Source organism: Cyprinodon variegatus, unplaced genomic scaffold (assembly GCF_000732505.1).
Source record: "Cyprinodon variegatus isolate N-32 unplaced genomic scaffold, C_variegatus-1.0 Scaffold54, whole genome shotgun sequence".
Classification (NCBI taxonomy): Eukaryota; Metazoa; Chordata; class Actinopteri; order Cyprinodontiformes; family Cyprinodontidae; genus Cyprinodon; species Cyprinodon variegatus.
In genome coordinates this window covers 1043153-1061546 of record NW_015150507.1, presented here as the reverse complement: position 1 = coordinate 1061546, position 18394 = coordinate 1043153, and the positions used below count along the sequence as shown (strand labels likewise).

Below are 18394 nucleotides of genomic sequence, written 5' to 3'. Positions count from 1 at the left end.
TTACACTAAAGGTATAGTGGAGGATTTTCGCGAATTTTTGAAAAGACCCGCCCTCTCCACTTTAAAAAGAACATGCACAACCTTGTGCCTGCTCCCGAGAGGTAATGCCTATAAAACCCGTGTGAGGGCGTGCACAAGCCCATTTCTTCCCGTGCACGCTCTGTTTAACAGTTGCTGTTTGCATCGCTCATAAAAGCTTACTTTCCAAAACAAGATTTACAAATCTTCCACTATGTCAGACTCACCATCGGTGAAGTAAAAATGAGGACGAGCATGTAGGATGGCCTTACGTAAACATATCACCAGAATGATTGACAATTAGGAGGACCACCTATTTTGATGATCCACCCGGAAGAAGAACATCCTCCACTATATCTTTAATGTTTTCTCTAAATTCAGAACCAACCTCCAAAAATGCAGTGGTGCCTCTATTTCAGTACCCATTAGGGATTGGCCATGTGGAAATAAATTAATCACATCAACTCAGTCTGTTTTTAGGTTTTCAGACAAACAACTTGCAGCTTTTTATCCAACTTTCCTGAACCCGTGTTCTTGTATGCACTCTTACCACCTCTACCAAATATAAGGTCCTTTCATTAGTCCTTAAAGTCTTATTGTTTTATTCTGAAAAAACTTTTTCTTATTTGTTTAAATCTTTTTTCATTTAACTAACTTTCACATACAGAGAATGTCAGATATCAGATTGTTATATATATATTTATATTTGTATTAATGTTAGTTATTGGTGCATTTCCAACATGCATTGATGTGACTGAAACAACATGAATCTATTTTTTTTTTAAAGTAAAATATTGTGGATTTGTTTATTCTTCCCCCTAAGGACTCTGGACAAGCCATCCCCAGAGTGGTGGAAAGTTGCATTCGCTACATAAATCTATATGGTGAGTCATTCAGTCCAGCTAAGTAGCTATAATCAGATTTTTCTGATTATTGTGTCTTAATAAATAACTCTCAGAGCCAAACTGTTCCTATAATTATAGCGTTAAGTGACAGTAAAGACTCCAGCAGATGTTAATAGTTAGGATTTTTTTATTTGTTGTAACTTTTTAAAAGTGAGCTTGTTTCACTTTAAGTCGTTGTTATGGGAAAATATAGATTCAGTCCTGTTTCCTGCAGGTTAGACTTTTCCCACTGTGGCTTCCAAGTATGCTGTGAATCTAACAGCATGGAGCAGCTTTGAAGAAGAGGCTGATTTAAAAGTTTGTCTTTTAATTAAGATTAGTAAAGACCGCCAAACTTTGGAAGTAAAGACCAAGATGTGTCTGTGTTGTGAGAAGGTTCAGAGAACAATTTGAAAGGAGGCAAATGGCAAACTAATTTTGCTTTCTCCCGACTCTTGACCTCTCCCCTCATTAAAATGTAATCCCAGCTGGAAGACACTTCAGGAAAACATGATTGCCGACTCCCTGAGTCATTACTGTCTTTAATTAGCAAAGTGAAGGGGCTTAGATAGGAGGATGTACCTTTTTACGCCCAGCTGAGAAAGCCATTTCGGTTGATCGAGGAGTTTGTGTGTGTTTTATGTTAATTAAATTGGACTTTTTAAAACTAAGGTCTATTCTAACCTGCCTTGTTTCTTTTAAATTTGCTTCAACAGGACTCCAGCATCAAGGAATCTTTCGAGTATCTGGATCTCAACTGGAGGTTAATGACATCAAAAACTCTTTTGAAAGAGGTGATTTATTTCTGTGACACAATTATTCCATTTTATGTTGGGCTGCAACTAACAATTATTTTGCAAATCGATTGATCTCAATTGTTTTTTCGATTAATAATCGGATAACCAAGGGTTCCTTAAAGAAGACTTTCTTTGAAATTAAATCAGGCTAAAATGTTGACAGACAAAAAGTTTTTTTTTTTTTTTTTTATCTAGGATACAAAATGTTTATTTATTTTTTTTTACTATCTTGGTATAATTACTGTTCTAAGTGGGATGCTTTGTTTGCTAATGGCATGTTTTACAGTCTCTATATTCAAGTAAACGATTAATCGATTGCTAAATTATTGATAAATTAATCATGAATAATCCAATTGTTTCAGCCCTGATTTTGTCCCTTTTCCTTAGATATATTGTATACTGAGTTCTCTAAATGGGAAAGCTCAGATCTTCCTGATGATTTTAGAACATTTAACGAAAAATAGTCCAACAGAATAAATAGTTTAGTCTATTTACTCTGTGGCACCAAATGGTTATTAGGAAATGAAGCAGCTGTGTTCTCTATTAGGGCCGGGTATTTTCGCCAAAGTCCTGAATCGATTCGATTTTGATTAATACAGTTCTAAATCAATTAATTTCGATTCGATCTGTTTTTACAATAATGAAAGTTGTTCAAATGTGTTTTAAAATACTCATGTATTTTATTTTTTCTTGTAACATTAGACAGTTTAAACTTGAGATGTGAACAAAACTGTCTCAAAAGTGCAAACTTATTTGTGAAAAGTGAAAAAGTGAAGCCTCACTTGAGCAAGCAGACGTGACACAGCAGGGACACAGCAGACATGCATGAGCTGCATTATCTCCACTGCACAAACCATATTTGCAGCGTTGTCTGTAGCAACTACACGGTGTTTTCTGGTCAGCCCCCTTTTTTAATGTCTCCAGTCAACCTATTGGGTATATTTGCAGCTGTCTGGCTTGAAGTAATCTTGAGTTCATCTTTCCTGCTCATTTGAATGTGAACGTCACGTATGTCACTAGAAAAACGAATTGATCTTGTTCCCTAGACATCGATTTTTTCAAAAATCTAAAGTATTAGATTCAAAATTGATTAAATCGTTTTTTTTACCCAGTCCTATTCTCTATGACACAAACAGTACAACATGTAGTAAATCAGCATTTTTCCAACTCTCTGTCTTTCATCTGTTATTATTATGCTTCTAACCTTCTGTGTCAGGCTTATCAATCAACTGCTGATGGAATCCAACCCTCTGATTACATTATTAAATTCAGAGGCGGAATTTATAACTTGAAACATTCCAGCCACTAAATATAGCATTAAAACAGTCCTGATTGTACAAACTAATATTGTCACCGCTGCCTACTGAGGTCTTTTTTTGTTGTTGTTGTGTTTTAGGGAACGATCCTCTCATAGATGATGAGGATAATCATGACATCAATTCGGTAGCTGGGGTCCTCAAACTCTACTTCCGTGGTCTGGAGAATCCTCTTTTCCCCAAAGAGAGATTCAACGAGCTGCTGTCTTGCATTAGTAAGTACACATACTGCATCTTCTTGATCTTTCTACAGTTTTTTTTTACTAAGATACCATTTAAAAATTGAAAGCTTTTCACTTTTTCACCACTCCCAATAGAAGTTTCTCTGAGTTTTTTTAATGTCAGACTAAAAAGGTTCAACCCTCTATTAAAATGTGCCAAAAACTCACAGTACTGTGAAAAAGCTTTTATCCACATAGAGATTACTTTTCCTTTTTTTCTCACGCTTAAATGTGTCGAATCATCTAAAACTATTTGATTTACAAAAAAAAAAAAAAACTATATTTCAAAATAATCTTTTTATTTAAGGAAGCAAAGACATCCAGATCAGTGTTTCCCTGTGTGGAAAAGCAGCCTCTAAACTTAAAAGTAGTTCTACCTCCTATCACATTTTACATGATTTGAAATTACCATAAGAATTTCTTTTTTTACCTAGGCCTGATTAGATTCACTAAGGAGTAAGGAAAAATATTTCTATATGAAGTAATATAATAGTTTAAATAATTTTTTTATGGCACTTGTGGCCTTTATTTAAAAGTAGATGGACAAGAACGGGTGTAGAGATAGAAGGAAGGCTTGTCAGCATTTGGCACTGGTTTTGATTAAGACCTGGGAATGCACTGTTGAGGACTAAAGCTTCTGTATATGAACCATGAGCTTTACCATACCTTTAACTAAAACTGTTTCATATCACATTTATTTATTTGATTTCAATACAAAAGTTAATTGAAGAGTTCAAAACAAAAAACTCTTCCTCAGTGCACACTAAGTTTAAAAAAAAAAAAAACTGGAAACGTACATAAATAAGCCGCACTGGGCTATAAGCTGCTGATATCTACTGAACTGTCTCCCACCAAACCTGTAGGGGGAGCCTCACACATAGCCCCTTATTCTTTCATTTCCAACTTTGACTTTTCCCTCTAGTGTTTAGGCAAAATCCACAGAAAAGCCACTTCTCCTTATAGGGCGTTCTTATAAGCTGCATCGTTCAAAGCGTGGGAAAACAGTAGCGGCTTATAGTCCGGAAAGTACGGCAATTCAAGAACTTGTTTTGCAGATTATTATACGTCGTGCATGATGGATAATATGAAGTATGGAGCAATTATCTTACTATAACTATAGCAGCACCGTAGTCTGCATAGATAAGAAGCTTGTACTACCTGGTGAATTCGCCAAGCAATTGTCTTTCGGTTGGTTATCTTTCACTTGTAGCTTGACAACATAATTCATAACACAATGCTATGATCTTCAGAGTATTGTGTTTTTTAGTTACATCATCCTTGTATAGGGCTGCAATAAATGTTTTATTAAACAGCTGAAGTTTCCTATCCTGTAAGTGAGCTTGCATCATTATTTATCCAGAAACAGGTGGGCAAGGGGTGGCCCGAGGAAATAACAGGAATTGATTTATTTTTCTGTGTTTTTTTTAAAAACATCATGTTTATAAAAACCTATTCTTACATGATAGCAGTTACCACATAGAAATTGCCTCATCAGCAGTTTGAGGAAACACATGAGGGAAGGCTTTATATGTGGGATCTTTCATTCTTGTAGAGAATAATTAAATTCCCACAAAGTCATGTCTTCATGCTTTTTGCCTCTGCCTTGCGGTTGATTGTGTTGAGGAACAATCATGTGAGCTTTGACTTTTCAAGCTTTTAAATCTTTTGCGTGTTGTGGTGTTTAATGAGGATAAAGAGGCTTTGAATATTTCCCTGGTTCTCTCATTATGTAGTTGCTGGATGATTGATTGGGGAATCCCTGTTTACATTCCAGTGATGAAAGTTAGAACTGCAGGTGCAGAAGACTATTAAATGTATTAAAACAACATTTTAGAGAAACTCAGACAAGACAAAAAAACTTGAAGCCAAGCTTCTTATTTGTTGTGATGACGAAGCCTACATCAAAGTAGGCGACTAAATATTAGAGTCTGACGTTTGAAAAACCACATAGAGAGTCCTAGTTAGGTATTCATGAGAAGTGAAACGCATCACAAGTATTCCAGAAGCCCAAATCCCAGATGAAGCAGAGGGGCTAGAGGATGACGGGGTTATTTTTAGCACAGCCTCAGCCTCTCAGAGTACAACGCACAGGCTGCTTCAGGTGGAACAAATGATGCGGCGATGGAAGACACAAGTGCCTGCTTCCCCCCCCCCCCCGCATGTCTCAGAAGTGCAGAAGAAGTTTGTGTTTGGTCTTTATCTGAAGGCACGTTTGTGAAGTTTACTGCAGAGTTCTTCCTCTTTTTGCGTGTTTTTCCTCAGTTCTGAATTATTTCTGAGAGTTGGTGTTTTCACATGGAGCAGAAGATACTGCTTCTTATCCCTGCTGTCCTCAGTAGATAGTCTAAACTTCATTCACTCCTTTCTTTCTCTGGTTGGAGTTAAAGATGAATGTAACTAATACAGGCGTGCCACATTTCAGGTATACAGATGTGGATGGAAGAACCCACACACATACACATGACATTTCACAGGATTATAGGTTTATTTAGTTCCCAGGGTACTTCTACACTCCTTCTTCCTCAGCGGTGCTGCAAAAAATAAGTCCTAAGCTCATCTTATAAGAGTAACTGTTAAAAGATGGGATGTAATCAATCAAGGCGGTTAATTAATTGCACTTACTTTCACAGGAATCAGAGTACTTTTAAAAAATAAAATTAGTTTTTTGGGCTAATAAAAATTCTAACATAGGTTATACACAGTAAACCAATGCCTCTATCATTCAAAGGTATTGGGGAGGATTTTCACAAATTTTTTAAAACACCCGCCCTCTCCACGAATGCGAGAGCATGCACAAACCCATTTCTCCTCGTGCACACTCTGTTTAAAAGTAGCTGTTCTCATAGCTCATACAAATTTATTGTGTCCGAACGTCCGCCCTAACCTGTAAGTCCCTCTATCACTTTATAGAGCGGGGACTATATAGGGGACTTTATAGCCAACTCAGTTAACTGACCGTTAGGACAGATGATCACTACTTATCGCTCCCCATTGCCCACGTAACTCCTCCTTCACTGCATGGTGCCTGTGCCATCTTTATTATTAGTCGCCGTTGTCGGTAGTGACAGCCTATGGCGACAGTGTACCGGTCTGACAGCAAATCCCATAATGCTTTGCGAGGAGAACAAGCGCAAAGCATTCTGGGATATATCGGCCTCTTCTGAGGCCTTTCTTCTCATTCAATTTGTAGACTCTTTTCCTCTTACAACCCTCGGCCATTTTCAAAGAACAGCTGTGTGAAAGGTGAGCTTCGATGACTGTACATATATACGCTTGAAAGTGCGCATGCACAGAAAAAGATAGCTAACAGGACAAGCAGGTAGGGCGGCCTTATATAAACATATCACCAGAATGATTGACAGTTAGAAGGGCCACTTATTTAGATGATCCACGTGGAAATAACTGATTGTCCTCTATACTTTAAGAAATATACATAAATAATCAATTTGAATGATGAAATAAAATGTGGATTTAGAAAATTAAATAAAATGTGATTTTGTTATTTTAATTGTTAATAATTCTGGGATTTACGTATATTAACTTTGAGCTTAAAATAAAGGAAATAGTTTTTTGATAGATTAAATGAGAATTTTATATTGTCTCATTTGGGATTAATATTATTGTTTCAAATAGCTGAACTGAAATTAAGTCAGAGGTAAACAGAGACTTTCTCATCTATTCTAAAAAATCTAAATATAAATACACAAGGTACCACAACAGTGTGAGAAAAACAAACCAGAGAAGTAGACAAGGCTTGTTTTGACTTGAGTTATTTATATGTGAGAAAATACAATAAACCTCCCGATCTTTGACCTTTGAGCCATCTTCAACCTTGTATAAAGGTTTCCAAAGTAGGTTTTGGTCTTTTCTGAAGAAAGACAATAAAATAGGCCCAAAAGGAACATCATACTGTTTATTGAACTCAAAGTTAGACATGGAAAGGAGTGTACAGAGTAAAAAGCCCAGAAGGTTCACTCCGATGACCGACACAATGTTGTTATTTCATTTTATGTGTCTCTTTTTTCTCTTTTAGGAATAGAAAACTTGTATGAGAGAGCGCTGTACATCCGAAAGATCCTTCTAACCATTCCCAGATCAGTCCTCATTGTAATGCGTTACCTCTTTGCCTTCCTCAATCAGTAAGTCTACAGACTTGTTTCAATTAATCCTAAACCTCCAAGCTTATGTGCTTTTCCCTGCTCATTAAGGTTTCTTTCAAGTTGTGCTAGAGGAAATTCTTCAAATAATCTCTTTAATTCCTTCTGTCTCATTCCAGTCTGTCACAGTACAGTGATGAAAACATGATGGACCCGTACAACTTGGCCATATGTTTCGGCCCCACACTCATGCCCACACCAGACAGCCAAGACCAGGTCTCCTGCCAGGCTCACGTGAATGAGATAATCAAGACCATCATTATCCACCATGAGACCATCTTTCCTGATGCCAAGGAGCTGGAGGGACCCATCTACGAGAAGTGCATGGCTGGAGGCGACTACTGGTAGGGAACACAGGAACTTCCTATGATGTTTTGCTAAATTATTAACACCCCTGAAAATGTTTCACATGTGGTCAAATTAAAACCACAAAACTTCTGTGTTTTACCTGGGTTGTCTTTGAACTAGAAGAAAAGTTGCATGTTCTGTGCACATCTTCTTACCACATTAAAGCTAAAAGGTGTGTAGTGCATTTTTATTTACCTATTTTAATTCTATCCCCAAATAAATTCCAATACAACCACCTGCATTAAAAAGTAATTTAATAAGCCTCGAGTCCACTTTTAATGTTTTTTAATCTCAGTATAGATATAGTTGTTTTGTGAAGGCCTCAATACTGTATACTGAGACAGTTCAGTAAATATCATTGGCTTATAGCTAGGTGCAGCTTATATATCTACATTTCCAGGTTTAAAAAAATAAATGAAGCGGGTGCAGCTAATAGTGAGGTGTGCTTAGGGAGGTCATTTCTATAGCATCGAAAAAAGAGGACATTATGCAGCATATCAATATATTACTTGGGTGTACATAAAAATCATTTATATTACAATTTTTAGGGGCTTGAAGAGGATGCTTCTGTAGCTGCGAGGAAATATTATTTTAGGAAATATTAATGAAAAGTAAAAAAAAAAGCATTAGTTCCCAGTAGGGCTGAAATAATTAATTATATTAATTGTGATTAATCGATTATTGAAATAATAATCAACTAATTTAGTAATCGATTAATTGTTAAATGGAGTATAGAGACTGTAAAACATGCCTTTAACTGACAGAGCGACCAACTTAGAGCAGTAATTATTACAAGATTGTAAAAAATATATAAACATTTTTCATTTAAGATAAAATAAACGTTTTCTTCAGTCACTAAGCTATATCCAGAGCATATAGATGTGTGGACTTAATCGTTAAAAAAACTATTTTTTTTCTTAAACAACAAAAGAAATTGGAAAAAAAAACAAAACACGCACATTAAACTGCTCAAAAAGTATAGCTTTTTTCAGTGCTTCGGTCTTTTGGGAACTTGTCTTCAGTGTCTTGTGTGTGCAGCAGACCTGTTTTTATGGTCATCCCTTTAGCTTTGGGCGAGTCACGGAAAAATCTCCCAGTTCACTTCCATGCCACTGTCTACACTTCTGTAGGACTGGTGATCTTTTACAGTATGGTACACCTTGTACAGCTCTACAGAAGTTATTTTAGCATCAAGGGGCGAAACTTGATTTAAAAAAAACCCTCACTGATGAGGTACCTGCCGCACATTTATTACTTTTATGTTAAGCCGTCCTTGCATGCCGTTCCTTTGAGGCTTTCTCTTGACTGTTTACATCAACACCACATTGACAAAGTGTGCAAAGGACTGAGTCTTGACTACTTTTCGCTTTAAATTCTCTCTAATAAATGCTCTTTTGTCCTTTCAGAGTTTAACGATGTCTCGCGTTTTGGCATGATGCTAACTTTCTGTCAATGTATATCTTAACAGTACTCTGATCCCTTTTTACTTTTTTAACCAATGAAAAGTGGATATTTATTTGATGCAGCACCACTCTTAGACAATCATCGGTTAGACCAGACAGTCGATGCATTTTTTTTTACATTCTATGATTGGATATTTGGATGCAGCTCAGCAAAAATGGGAAAAAAAACTTGCTCTACAAGCCCCATGCCTCATAAAGGACGACAAATAGGCGTTTGACTGGATGCTGTGCCGGACCCCTAACGTTGCAATGAAAATCCGGACCCAAAGCCGGACATATGGCCACCCTAGGACCGCTCTATAGCCCAGAAAATAAGGTTTTAAAAGTACGTTCAGCAGCATAGTAGTTACATCATCTGATCTTCTATAGCCATTTCGCCCAGATTCTAGCTAAATAAAAGTTGTTCAGCGCTGCAAATATTATTTAGATTTTTTTTGTATCTTCTGTAAAAAATCTCTTGCCATTTTAAACAAGCAATAGCTTTTTTTTTACTTTCAGGTTTTAAAACAAGGTAAAACATTTAATTATGAGACATCAAAAAGAAGTGTGGGGTTTCTTCTATATGGTGTTATTTAATGTGGAAAAAAATAAGGAAACAAATTTAAAAAAAATATGTCATTTCAAACATAATGACCAGAAAAATCATATTTCTATTTCCCTTAAAGCCATTCTATTGGTAAAAATAAATTTGAATATTAATTAAGAAACGTGTTAAAGCTTGTAAGACCGGTAGTCGTTGTTATGCTGTATTTAAAACATTTAAAACATAAAACACTAGTTAGCTTATTTATCACTTTTAGCCACTATTAAAGTCATAGTAGAGGGTCCAAAGATCCACTTGCACTCCAGAGCTGCAGGTTGCGGACACCTGGTCAAACTACAGCAGGAATTAAAGTGTTCTTTCCAGTCTCCCTCCATCCAATCTGAATGAGCTCGAGCTCTTGTTCATTAAAGAAAGGGATGATTTTTCTATCTCCGTATTTACAGAGCAAAGAAACACACTAAATAACTTGCAGCTGTAATTGTATCAAAATGTGGCTTTAGGGAACTGTTGACCCAACAGGGTTAAATAAAAATAAACTCCATTCTATTAAAATCATACATCCTGTTGCTTGTGTGACAAATATGTACTGCTTTCTTTTAGTCTCACAAACAACATGCGGAGAAGTTTGAGGGATATGAACACTTTTGAAAAGTTTAGTGTAACAGCAAATATGATTTTTGGTCTTTATTATTGAACGTACAGTAAAGTGTAACTACCAGGATGTCCTGTTGCAGCCCTCTGTGGCTCATCCCATAGCTTACCTATTATTAAAGCCAAAGGTGCAAAAAATCCCAATGAAGTCACTGCATGCAGCTGCAAAGAATTCCCAAATGCGATGGAGGTTAGAAGTCTGACAGGTGGTGGTGGTTTTCTCATCTCTGCTTTGTTTTTTTTTTTGTTAATGCACCACAGGCCTACAGCCAACACTCTTTCATAGAGGTCTGACTAAACATGTAGGTATGCTCTCACTACTGAAGCCTTCTGTGTGGTTCATAAGTGTGATTTTACACACCAATTAGGCAGCTGTGGTTGTAGAACATGATGAGACAGAGCATGTATCGGTGCTGACTCTCTATAGATTTTTTTTTATAGATGAGGCAGACTGAAACAATCACTTAAATTGCCTTTGGGGAAAAGCAGCAATGATTAATCCAAACTGCAGTCAGACGGGTCACTCTCGGGGCTCCTTGCCAGTCCCACATCTGTAAGCAGGGCTTATCTCTGGTTTCTTCCTGTCTTTATCAGCCTCTGTTGAGGCTGACAGCGATTTATCCCTGACTAGAACTAATCACCCATCCAAGAACAGCCGTGTCCCCCGGTAGTGCCTACCAAGCCCTTTGGAGATTTGTTGTCTTGGCAGCTTCACTGCTCTTTCTTGCAGGGACACTCAGTTCCTGGCAGTGGTAGTCTGTGGAGAGGGGCGTATGGCCTTACTGCCAGCTCTCACAGGCAGATGCCAGAGGAAGAGCTTTTAGAAAACGAGGGCCAAGAATGGATGGTGATTGCGAGACTTTCAAATAAAGTAATAACGACAGTCGTTTTTTTTTTAACTGCCTCTATATTTCATTCACACTTCCAAACCTTTTAGAGGAAAACTTTATCTCTTCATCATTTCTCAGGAGAAATAGAATCGTAAAACTCTACGATTCTACACAAAAACTTTTTTGGAACTGATTTTGTTCTTGATGTGTGTTTCTTTTTTTCCACAGTGAAAGTCCTTACAGCGAGCATGGGGCGCTGGAAGAGGTGGACAATGAGGGAGGGGCCGAGACGCACACCAGCGAGGATGGTGGGTGGCTAAAAAATCATACATTTGTGCCTACGCCAAGTCACGATCAGTAATTTTAATATCTAACTCATATGTCACTTCAGTTTGTCTTTTTTTAAACCCCAAGTTGAGCATTATTTACTTTAAAATAGTATGATTCTGTGTGCTGCAAGTTTGTATCCCTTATCCCAATCTCAGGTTTTCCTTCCTGTTTGGGTGTTTTCATGAATAGACTCAATAAGACGTGAGCTCTGGATGGTTAATCCTCCATTTCAGGGCTGTTAAATTCATTAACCTCTAATGGCCAGAGTCCTGGTCTCAGATGATGGACAAATATTCATATTGTAATGGACTGCTTCTCCATATTGAACACAAAACATCTCCATATTCCTAAGCTCACATTGGTCTGTAGCCTATAGACCTTTTGATGTCTCTTAAAGGTCTTGTTTTCAAGAATTATGTTTTGTTTGTTAGATTTTCTTCACATGTCTTGGAGATAATTAATTAACACGAAACTTTTAATTCAAAATGCTGAGCTTTTATATTATCTTAATAAATAGACAGCCTGTTAAGTCTAAAACCTGTGAGTGGAATATAATGGTGAAGATGCAGTCTTTATGAAGTGTTTTATAGTTTATACAATGAAGCTGATAACCCTATTTTGAAAAAAATTGAAATTAAATGTTTAAATACAGAAGAGTGTAATTCAACACCAATGGTCGTCTAAATGAAAGAATAACTTTTTTTGCACAAGAAATATACAAAATATTTTTGGTGCAGGGCTCTGACTTCATATCTTTGCTTTCATTGAGTATTAAAAAACTGGAAGCAAAGGAGCAGAAAATGCACTTAAACGGCTACAGCAAGAAAAAAAAGGGGAAATTAGAGCAGATTGCAGAAAAAAATGTCATATCCTGTAAGGTTGCACATGGTGGATACCATTAATCTGAGGAAGGAAGAATTTAAACTTATGTTTTAAGTCTACAACAGAGTCTGAACTTCATTATTTATAGTGATGTTCATTGGTGATAAGAGCCCTTTTCACCAATGGGGCCCTAAGTTGTTGCTAAAGTTGATTTATTCTTATGAGCATGGAAATGGAATCGTCAGAAAACAGACTTTCTGTACTTAAAAAGACATTATGTAAGATTTTACTGAAAAATATCTTTAAAAAAGCCTTTTTTATTCGACCCCTTATGATTAAAACATGATTTGATTACCAGACTGACATCTATAAGCCTGTAGCCTGTTTTCTTGAATTGACTTCAGGTTGGAAGGTCCTGTGATTTTTGGCAGATGTGATGTCAAGCGCGTCAATAGGTGCAACCTACAGTAGCAAATGATCGAAGCTTTGAATTAAAGAAGGATTTTGTTGATACTCAGAAGGGACCGGCTTCCAGCTCAACTCAGACACCAATGGCGACTCCCCTAAGGTGAAAAAACTCTGTAATGCCTCTTTAATTATCAAAAGGCACCCTATTTTTTTTATAAACAAATCTTATTAAATCTGTCAGACGCAGCACTGACTGAATCCTTTAGACTTTTCCTCCATGAAATTTTGAGGATAACAGTTGATAGGATTGCTTTTAAAAATGAGGAAAATTATCTGTTTCTAATATTTCATAAAGCAGTTTTTTTTATTGAAGGATTTAAGCCTTAACTGGGGAAAAGTTGCAAAATATGTTGAGTCACACTCATCATCAACTATATAAATGTTTCTGGTATCGCGACCGCAAAGGACTCTTTGATGCAAACTGTAAGAATATTTTATTTATTTCAAATTCTGCAATCCAGTGTTCTATCTGATCTGCCCTCAGTGACTGGCTCACCTGATGTATTTTCTAATACTAAAGCTCATAAAGAGTCTTTTAGAAATTGTCATACAGTATGGAATTACATGTTTTCATCATATTGTGCAGCCTGACATATATCATTTATATTATAGTAGAAATATACCAGAATAACTCCTCAAGTAACACAAAGACATTTATTATGCATTAATATGCACAAATTCAGAATATATTAATTTGTCTTTATGGCAGCAGGACATGTATGAAAGCTTCTGATGCCCACTGCTGTAACTTGATGCTGTCAAGCTGGACATCCTGCAGAATATTCTGATGTCTTCCTCTTCAGAATCATGGAACAATTATGTTCCAAAGAATGGGTACAACCTGAACATGTCGCCATTCCATCTCAGGAAAACACAAGAGATTCACTTTACTTTAGCGTTACGAATTAACCCAACAGTCAGTACAGTATTTGAACTTTGGGAGAACGCAGGAGAGCCCATGAAGGAACCCATGAAACTCCATGCAGGCAATCCCAATGCTGGGGACTCCACCTTTTCCCTGCAACAACAATGCACCACCATGTAGCCCCCAAATATCCCTCTAGATAGCAGTTCCAAAGATGGAGGCAGAGGAGAGTAGAGTGGATAATGCTTTTTGCTATAATTAGATTTACAGTTGTCCAAGGAAAAAACTCTGACATGACATTATTTTCTTCTCCCTAAGGTATCCTTTTCTTTAATTGAATTTAAAGCCTTTATATTAATAATAAATACAGATTTTCTTATGGCAGCACTAAAAATAGTATAACAATAATATATAAAGAGTACCGTATACTAATATTTCACATCTTTAATATATAGCTATTTTGAGAATCAAAAAGAGTTTGAGTTCAAATGCTGAAGTAGTTCTGAACAATTTGCAGTTTTCTAATCATAATTTAGACTTTAGATTAAATTTATGTTATTTTCTGTTAAAGGTGTTTCTTAAATAACTGTACATGCTTTGCATTTAAAAGTCTAAAGTGTTTCATTACCTCTTTGAGATCAAAACTATGCAAACAAATAGGAGGATATATATATAATGGAGGTTTTAATGCAGAGGGTTTTATAAGGAGTGGCTATAAAAGGTGGCACACCAAAGACAAACAAAACTTAGTCAACTGCAGCTGCGTTGACCATGGTCTGAGCGATGAGGTTAGTAGTGAAAACAAGATGTTTAAATTTAACTGAAAAATGCTCAAGTTAAAAAGAAAATCATACTAATGGCATCTAGTTCTCAAATAAATAGGGAGACTACAATATGCCTGATGGTAGAACAAAACAGTCTAACATCTTGACAGATGGAAGCAATTAGGTAAGAAAAAACACATTGAGCTGATTAGAAAGAGTGCAACTGACCATGCTTAAAAAAAAACAGTTTTTGATCAGATAAAAATGAAAAGTGCAACTAATTGCATGGTTACACACACTGTTGGGAGATTATAAGGTCTAAAAGCAGCTGGGAGGAAATGATGATATAGATATAAATAAATGTTGCAGCTCATAAAACTTTAACCTTTTCCCCCCTCAGTTGATGCATACAACATTATCTATGTATGACTTTTTTTAGCTGAAATTTTCTGGCCACTGTGTGTTGCTACCTATCCAAACTGAGCATTTGATGCTGAGGCTATCACGCTGATGATGAGAGGAATGAGAATCCAAATGAACATTGGCCCTTAAAAAAAAAATAAATAAACCTTATATGATATGTGTATACTTTACCTGGTTTGCAGTGAGGGAATTTTTCTTCCCAATAACAGCTTTGGTGCAGCGTCATTTCATCGATGTGCTGTTTGCTGGTAAAAATCACGGCAAGGTCAGGGATGAACTAACTGGCACATTGATTATCTATCGCTTTGCAGGAATACATCAGGATGTCCTCGTTGTCTGATGCCCCCATGTGCTTGCAGTCCAGATTGGATTGCATGTGTTTAAGTAAAATTTATGTTCCTGAACAGACTGGGTCTTTACTTTTATGAAGAATCATGTTTAAGTTACTGGCCTCCCTGCTCTGGTCTGTCTCTGGTGTAGTCAGAAGTTCAGGAAAAAAGCGCCTAATGCAGAATAAATATATTTCTACCTTCTTTTCTTGCTCTGACCAGAAGCACATCTCAAAGCTTCTGCCCCCTTTTTATTACATCAACAATGCGGCAGAGCAAGACAAAGAGACAGCGCTCCACTGGCTTGTGGAAGACGTCTGACAGTTCGTATCTCTTACAACACAGGCCTTCAACTTTCACAGTCAACAGCCTTTGCTTTCAAGTGTGTGGAGTTTATGTGAGATCTACCTTCCGTTTTAGTATCATTCAGTAATATACAATTAGATATGACCCAGAGGGCCCTTAAACCACAATGAGAATTTAGTTTGTAGCTTTCCACTTTGAGCTTTAGCCACAACACTGCAGCTCAAAAATCTTGCAATAACATTTGTGCATGAGTAGGATGGATGTGTGTGCTGAAGGGTGAGGGGAAGTCCTCTTTGTGGATCATGCCGCCTGCTGTCAGCTTTATTAACAGCTTCGCCCGCTGTGGTAAAACCCAATTAATTCAGACAATAAATTTTTAGTTGTCTTGTTCTCTTACTGGAGCCAAGTCATGTCACCCCTGTCAGTACTGGCGCTCTAGTTGTGCTAAAACATTTTTGGAAGTTTATCTTTAACTCATCTAATAAAAACCATAACATATTTTATTTATTGCCTTACCTGAAACCTAACGTGGAAGTTCCTGTCCTGCCGTTAAAATGAGATTATATAATATGAATATAGGTGGGATATGTGTTAGATTGAAGCTTTTTCCTTTCAGGGACCCCCTGTCTGACATGAAGTGAGAAAGAGTGGTGCATGGAGAGCAGAGGTAGGAGTGCAGGAGAAATAAAGCTGCTATTTTTAGATATGTGTTGCCGGAGTGCTTGCATAGGGGCTCTGAGGAGGGTACTTAGAATACAAAATGCGACTGAAGATACTAACATAAGAGCTTAACATCAGACCATGCAGGTAAAGTCAAGGAAAACATTTAAAGAGTGTTGTCCAGAAAGAGTTTTATTTTATGCTTCATCTGCAGTAAATAAGAAGTTATCAATCCTTGTGCACTGATCTGTACTGACTGACATGCCCCTGAGTCATATAGATCCTCCCACAAAACTTTCTATAAATACCCTGCTAAAGCACCTCAGGGTCTTTTGTTGTTGTGGCCCAGTGCGGCCCAGTTAATATTGACTACAACTAAAATAACCAACCAGATTAGCGCACTGAAACACCGTGTACTGAAACTACTGTGTGTGTTAGCATTGAAACCAATGCACTGTAAGTTTTGTATCAGTCACCGCAATCGCTGACGGTTGTGGCGATCTTCCATCTTTCATTGTTGTACGCCATGTTTGACGTACCTGACCTGTTTAATCCTCTCTCTTTTGACAGAGGGCGAGCCTATTGAAGCCATTGCCAAGTTCGACTATGTTGGGCGCTCCTCTCGAGAGCTGTCCTTCAAGAAGGGAGCCTCTCTGCTGCTTTATCAGCGAGCATCTGAAGATTGGTGGGAGGGACGGCACAACGGCATCGACGGCCTGGTTCCACACCAGTATATCGTGGTCCAGGATATGTAAGTGACAAGTGTCCTTAGGTCAAACTTAATTTGGGGGATTGCACTTGACAGCCACTTGATGCATTTCCTCTCCAAGACTTGGGGTAGGCAGCTTGTTGGAAGAAACGGGATTCGAGTGATTTTGACTGTGGTACGGTTGTTGAGGCGCATGTCAGAAATTGTTGATCTAATTGGATTTTCACATTAAACCATTTATCAGGTCTAAAGTGAGTGGTTCATAAAGAGAAAATAGTGAAGCAGCTGTGTTATAGAAACGGCTCCCCTTATGTCAGAGGGCTGTGTTCAATCTCTTAGTTTGAGAAGGAAGAAAGGAAACAATGTTTAAAATGACCACTTCTTACAACTAAAATATTTGGAATGTTATTCGACAGTGTTTAACGGTTGAAAAGGTGAGGCGGATTGGCTGCAGCAGCAAAAGACCACACCTCAGTGCCAGGCCTATTGGCTGAGAAAAGAAAAACTGAGTCCACAATTAACAAAGGTTAATTAAAATGGACAAGAACAAAGTGGAAAATAATCAATTGTATCCATCTTCTGCTGACTTCCAGGAGGCTAATCCACCCTGTCTGAAAATTCACATTTTCCCTAACTAGTCTCTGGAATATGAAAACAACTTTGCAATGGCTACCACAGTAATTGGATGCAGTCCAACAGTTTACCTTCACAATTTGGTGAAATGGATTTACATCTTTGATTTTCATCTGGCAAATATGCAATAACTGCATAATGCTATCATTTTAGCACTTAGTTGAACATATGTCACACACAAAACAAACTACTCAATGAAGGCAGTCAGAGGGTTGAACTCCAGGGCATAAACCAGTGCTTAGCTTTTATACTAAAAGTTAGTGGATGAATAAGAAGAGAAATAAAGAAATATAAAGAAATATGAGAAAATGTTAAGAGAAACATTTTGTAAGTTTTTAACTGAAAAACAGCTTTATAATAGCCTTTTTGTTTGACCCTTTATGACTAAAAGAGCAGACTCACACCTCAGTAGTTCAGCACTGAGGTTGGAATCCTGAGGTTCTAAGTTCGAGCCCCACTCCCACAGACTGTCACTCTGGCTCCCTGAGCAAAGACCCTTAACCCCCAGTTGCTCCCCGGGCGCCCCACTATGGCAGCCCACTACTCCCCAGAAGATGGTTAATTGCAGAGGTAAATTTCTCCAACGTGAGATCAAAAAATGCAATTATTACTATTATTATTAAATGGGTCCAATCTAGCAAACAATCGAAGCATTATATTCTAGATGGATGTTATGGATACTCAACCACCCACATCCAGCTCAACTCAGACACCAATGACGACTCCATGTTAGGTGAACGAAGTAAAAAAATTAAAAAAAAAACCTTGTCAAGTATGAGTGCGAGGTACAACAACGAGCCAAAGTCTGCTGCAGTTCTGCGTTTTGGCCACAGGTGACAGTATCATTAGAAAACTC

At 37.4% G+C, this 18394-nt stretch overlaps 1 protein-coding gene across 3 annotated transcripts in view; it reads left to right on the top strand.

The window, feature by feature from the left end:
- Window positions 1-18394, top strand: part of LOC107082476 (SLIT-ROBO Rho GTPase-activating protein 1-like) — a 113163-nt gene that overhangs the window by 82999 nt on the left and 11770 nt on the right. For all 3 annotated transcript variants that reach the window (XM_015371169.1, XM_015371170.1, XM_015371171.1), the window contains exons 13-19: window positions 842-902; window positions 1619-1696; window positions 3096-3230; window positions 7270-7375; window positions 7513-7737; window positions 11458-11537; window positions 16767-16947. In XM_015371169.1, the coding sequence (XP_015226655.1) occupies window positions 842-902; window positions 1619-1696; window positions 3096-3230; window positions 7270-7375; window positions 7513-7737; window positions 11458-11537; window positions 16767-16947 (866 nt within the window). The remainder of the gene's footprint in view (window positions 1-841; window positions 903-1618; window positions 1697-3095; window positions 3231-7269; window positions 7376-7512; window positions 7738-11457; window positions 11538-16766; window positions 16948-18394) is intronic.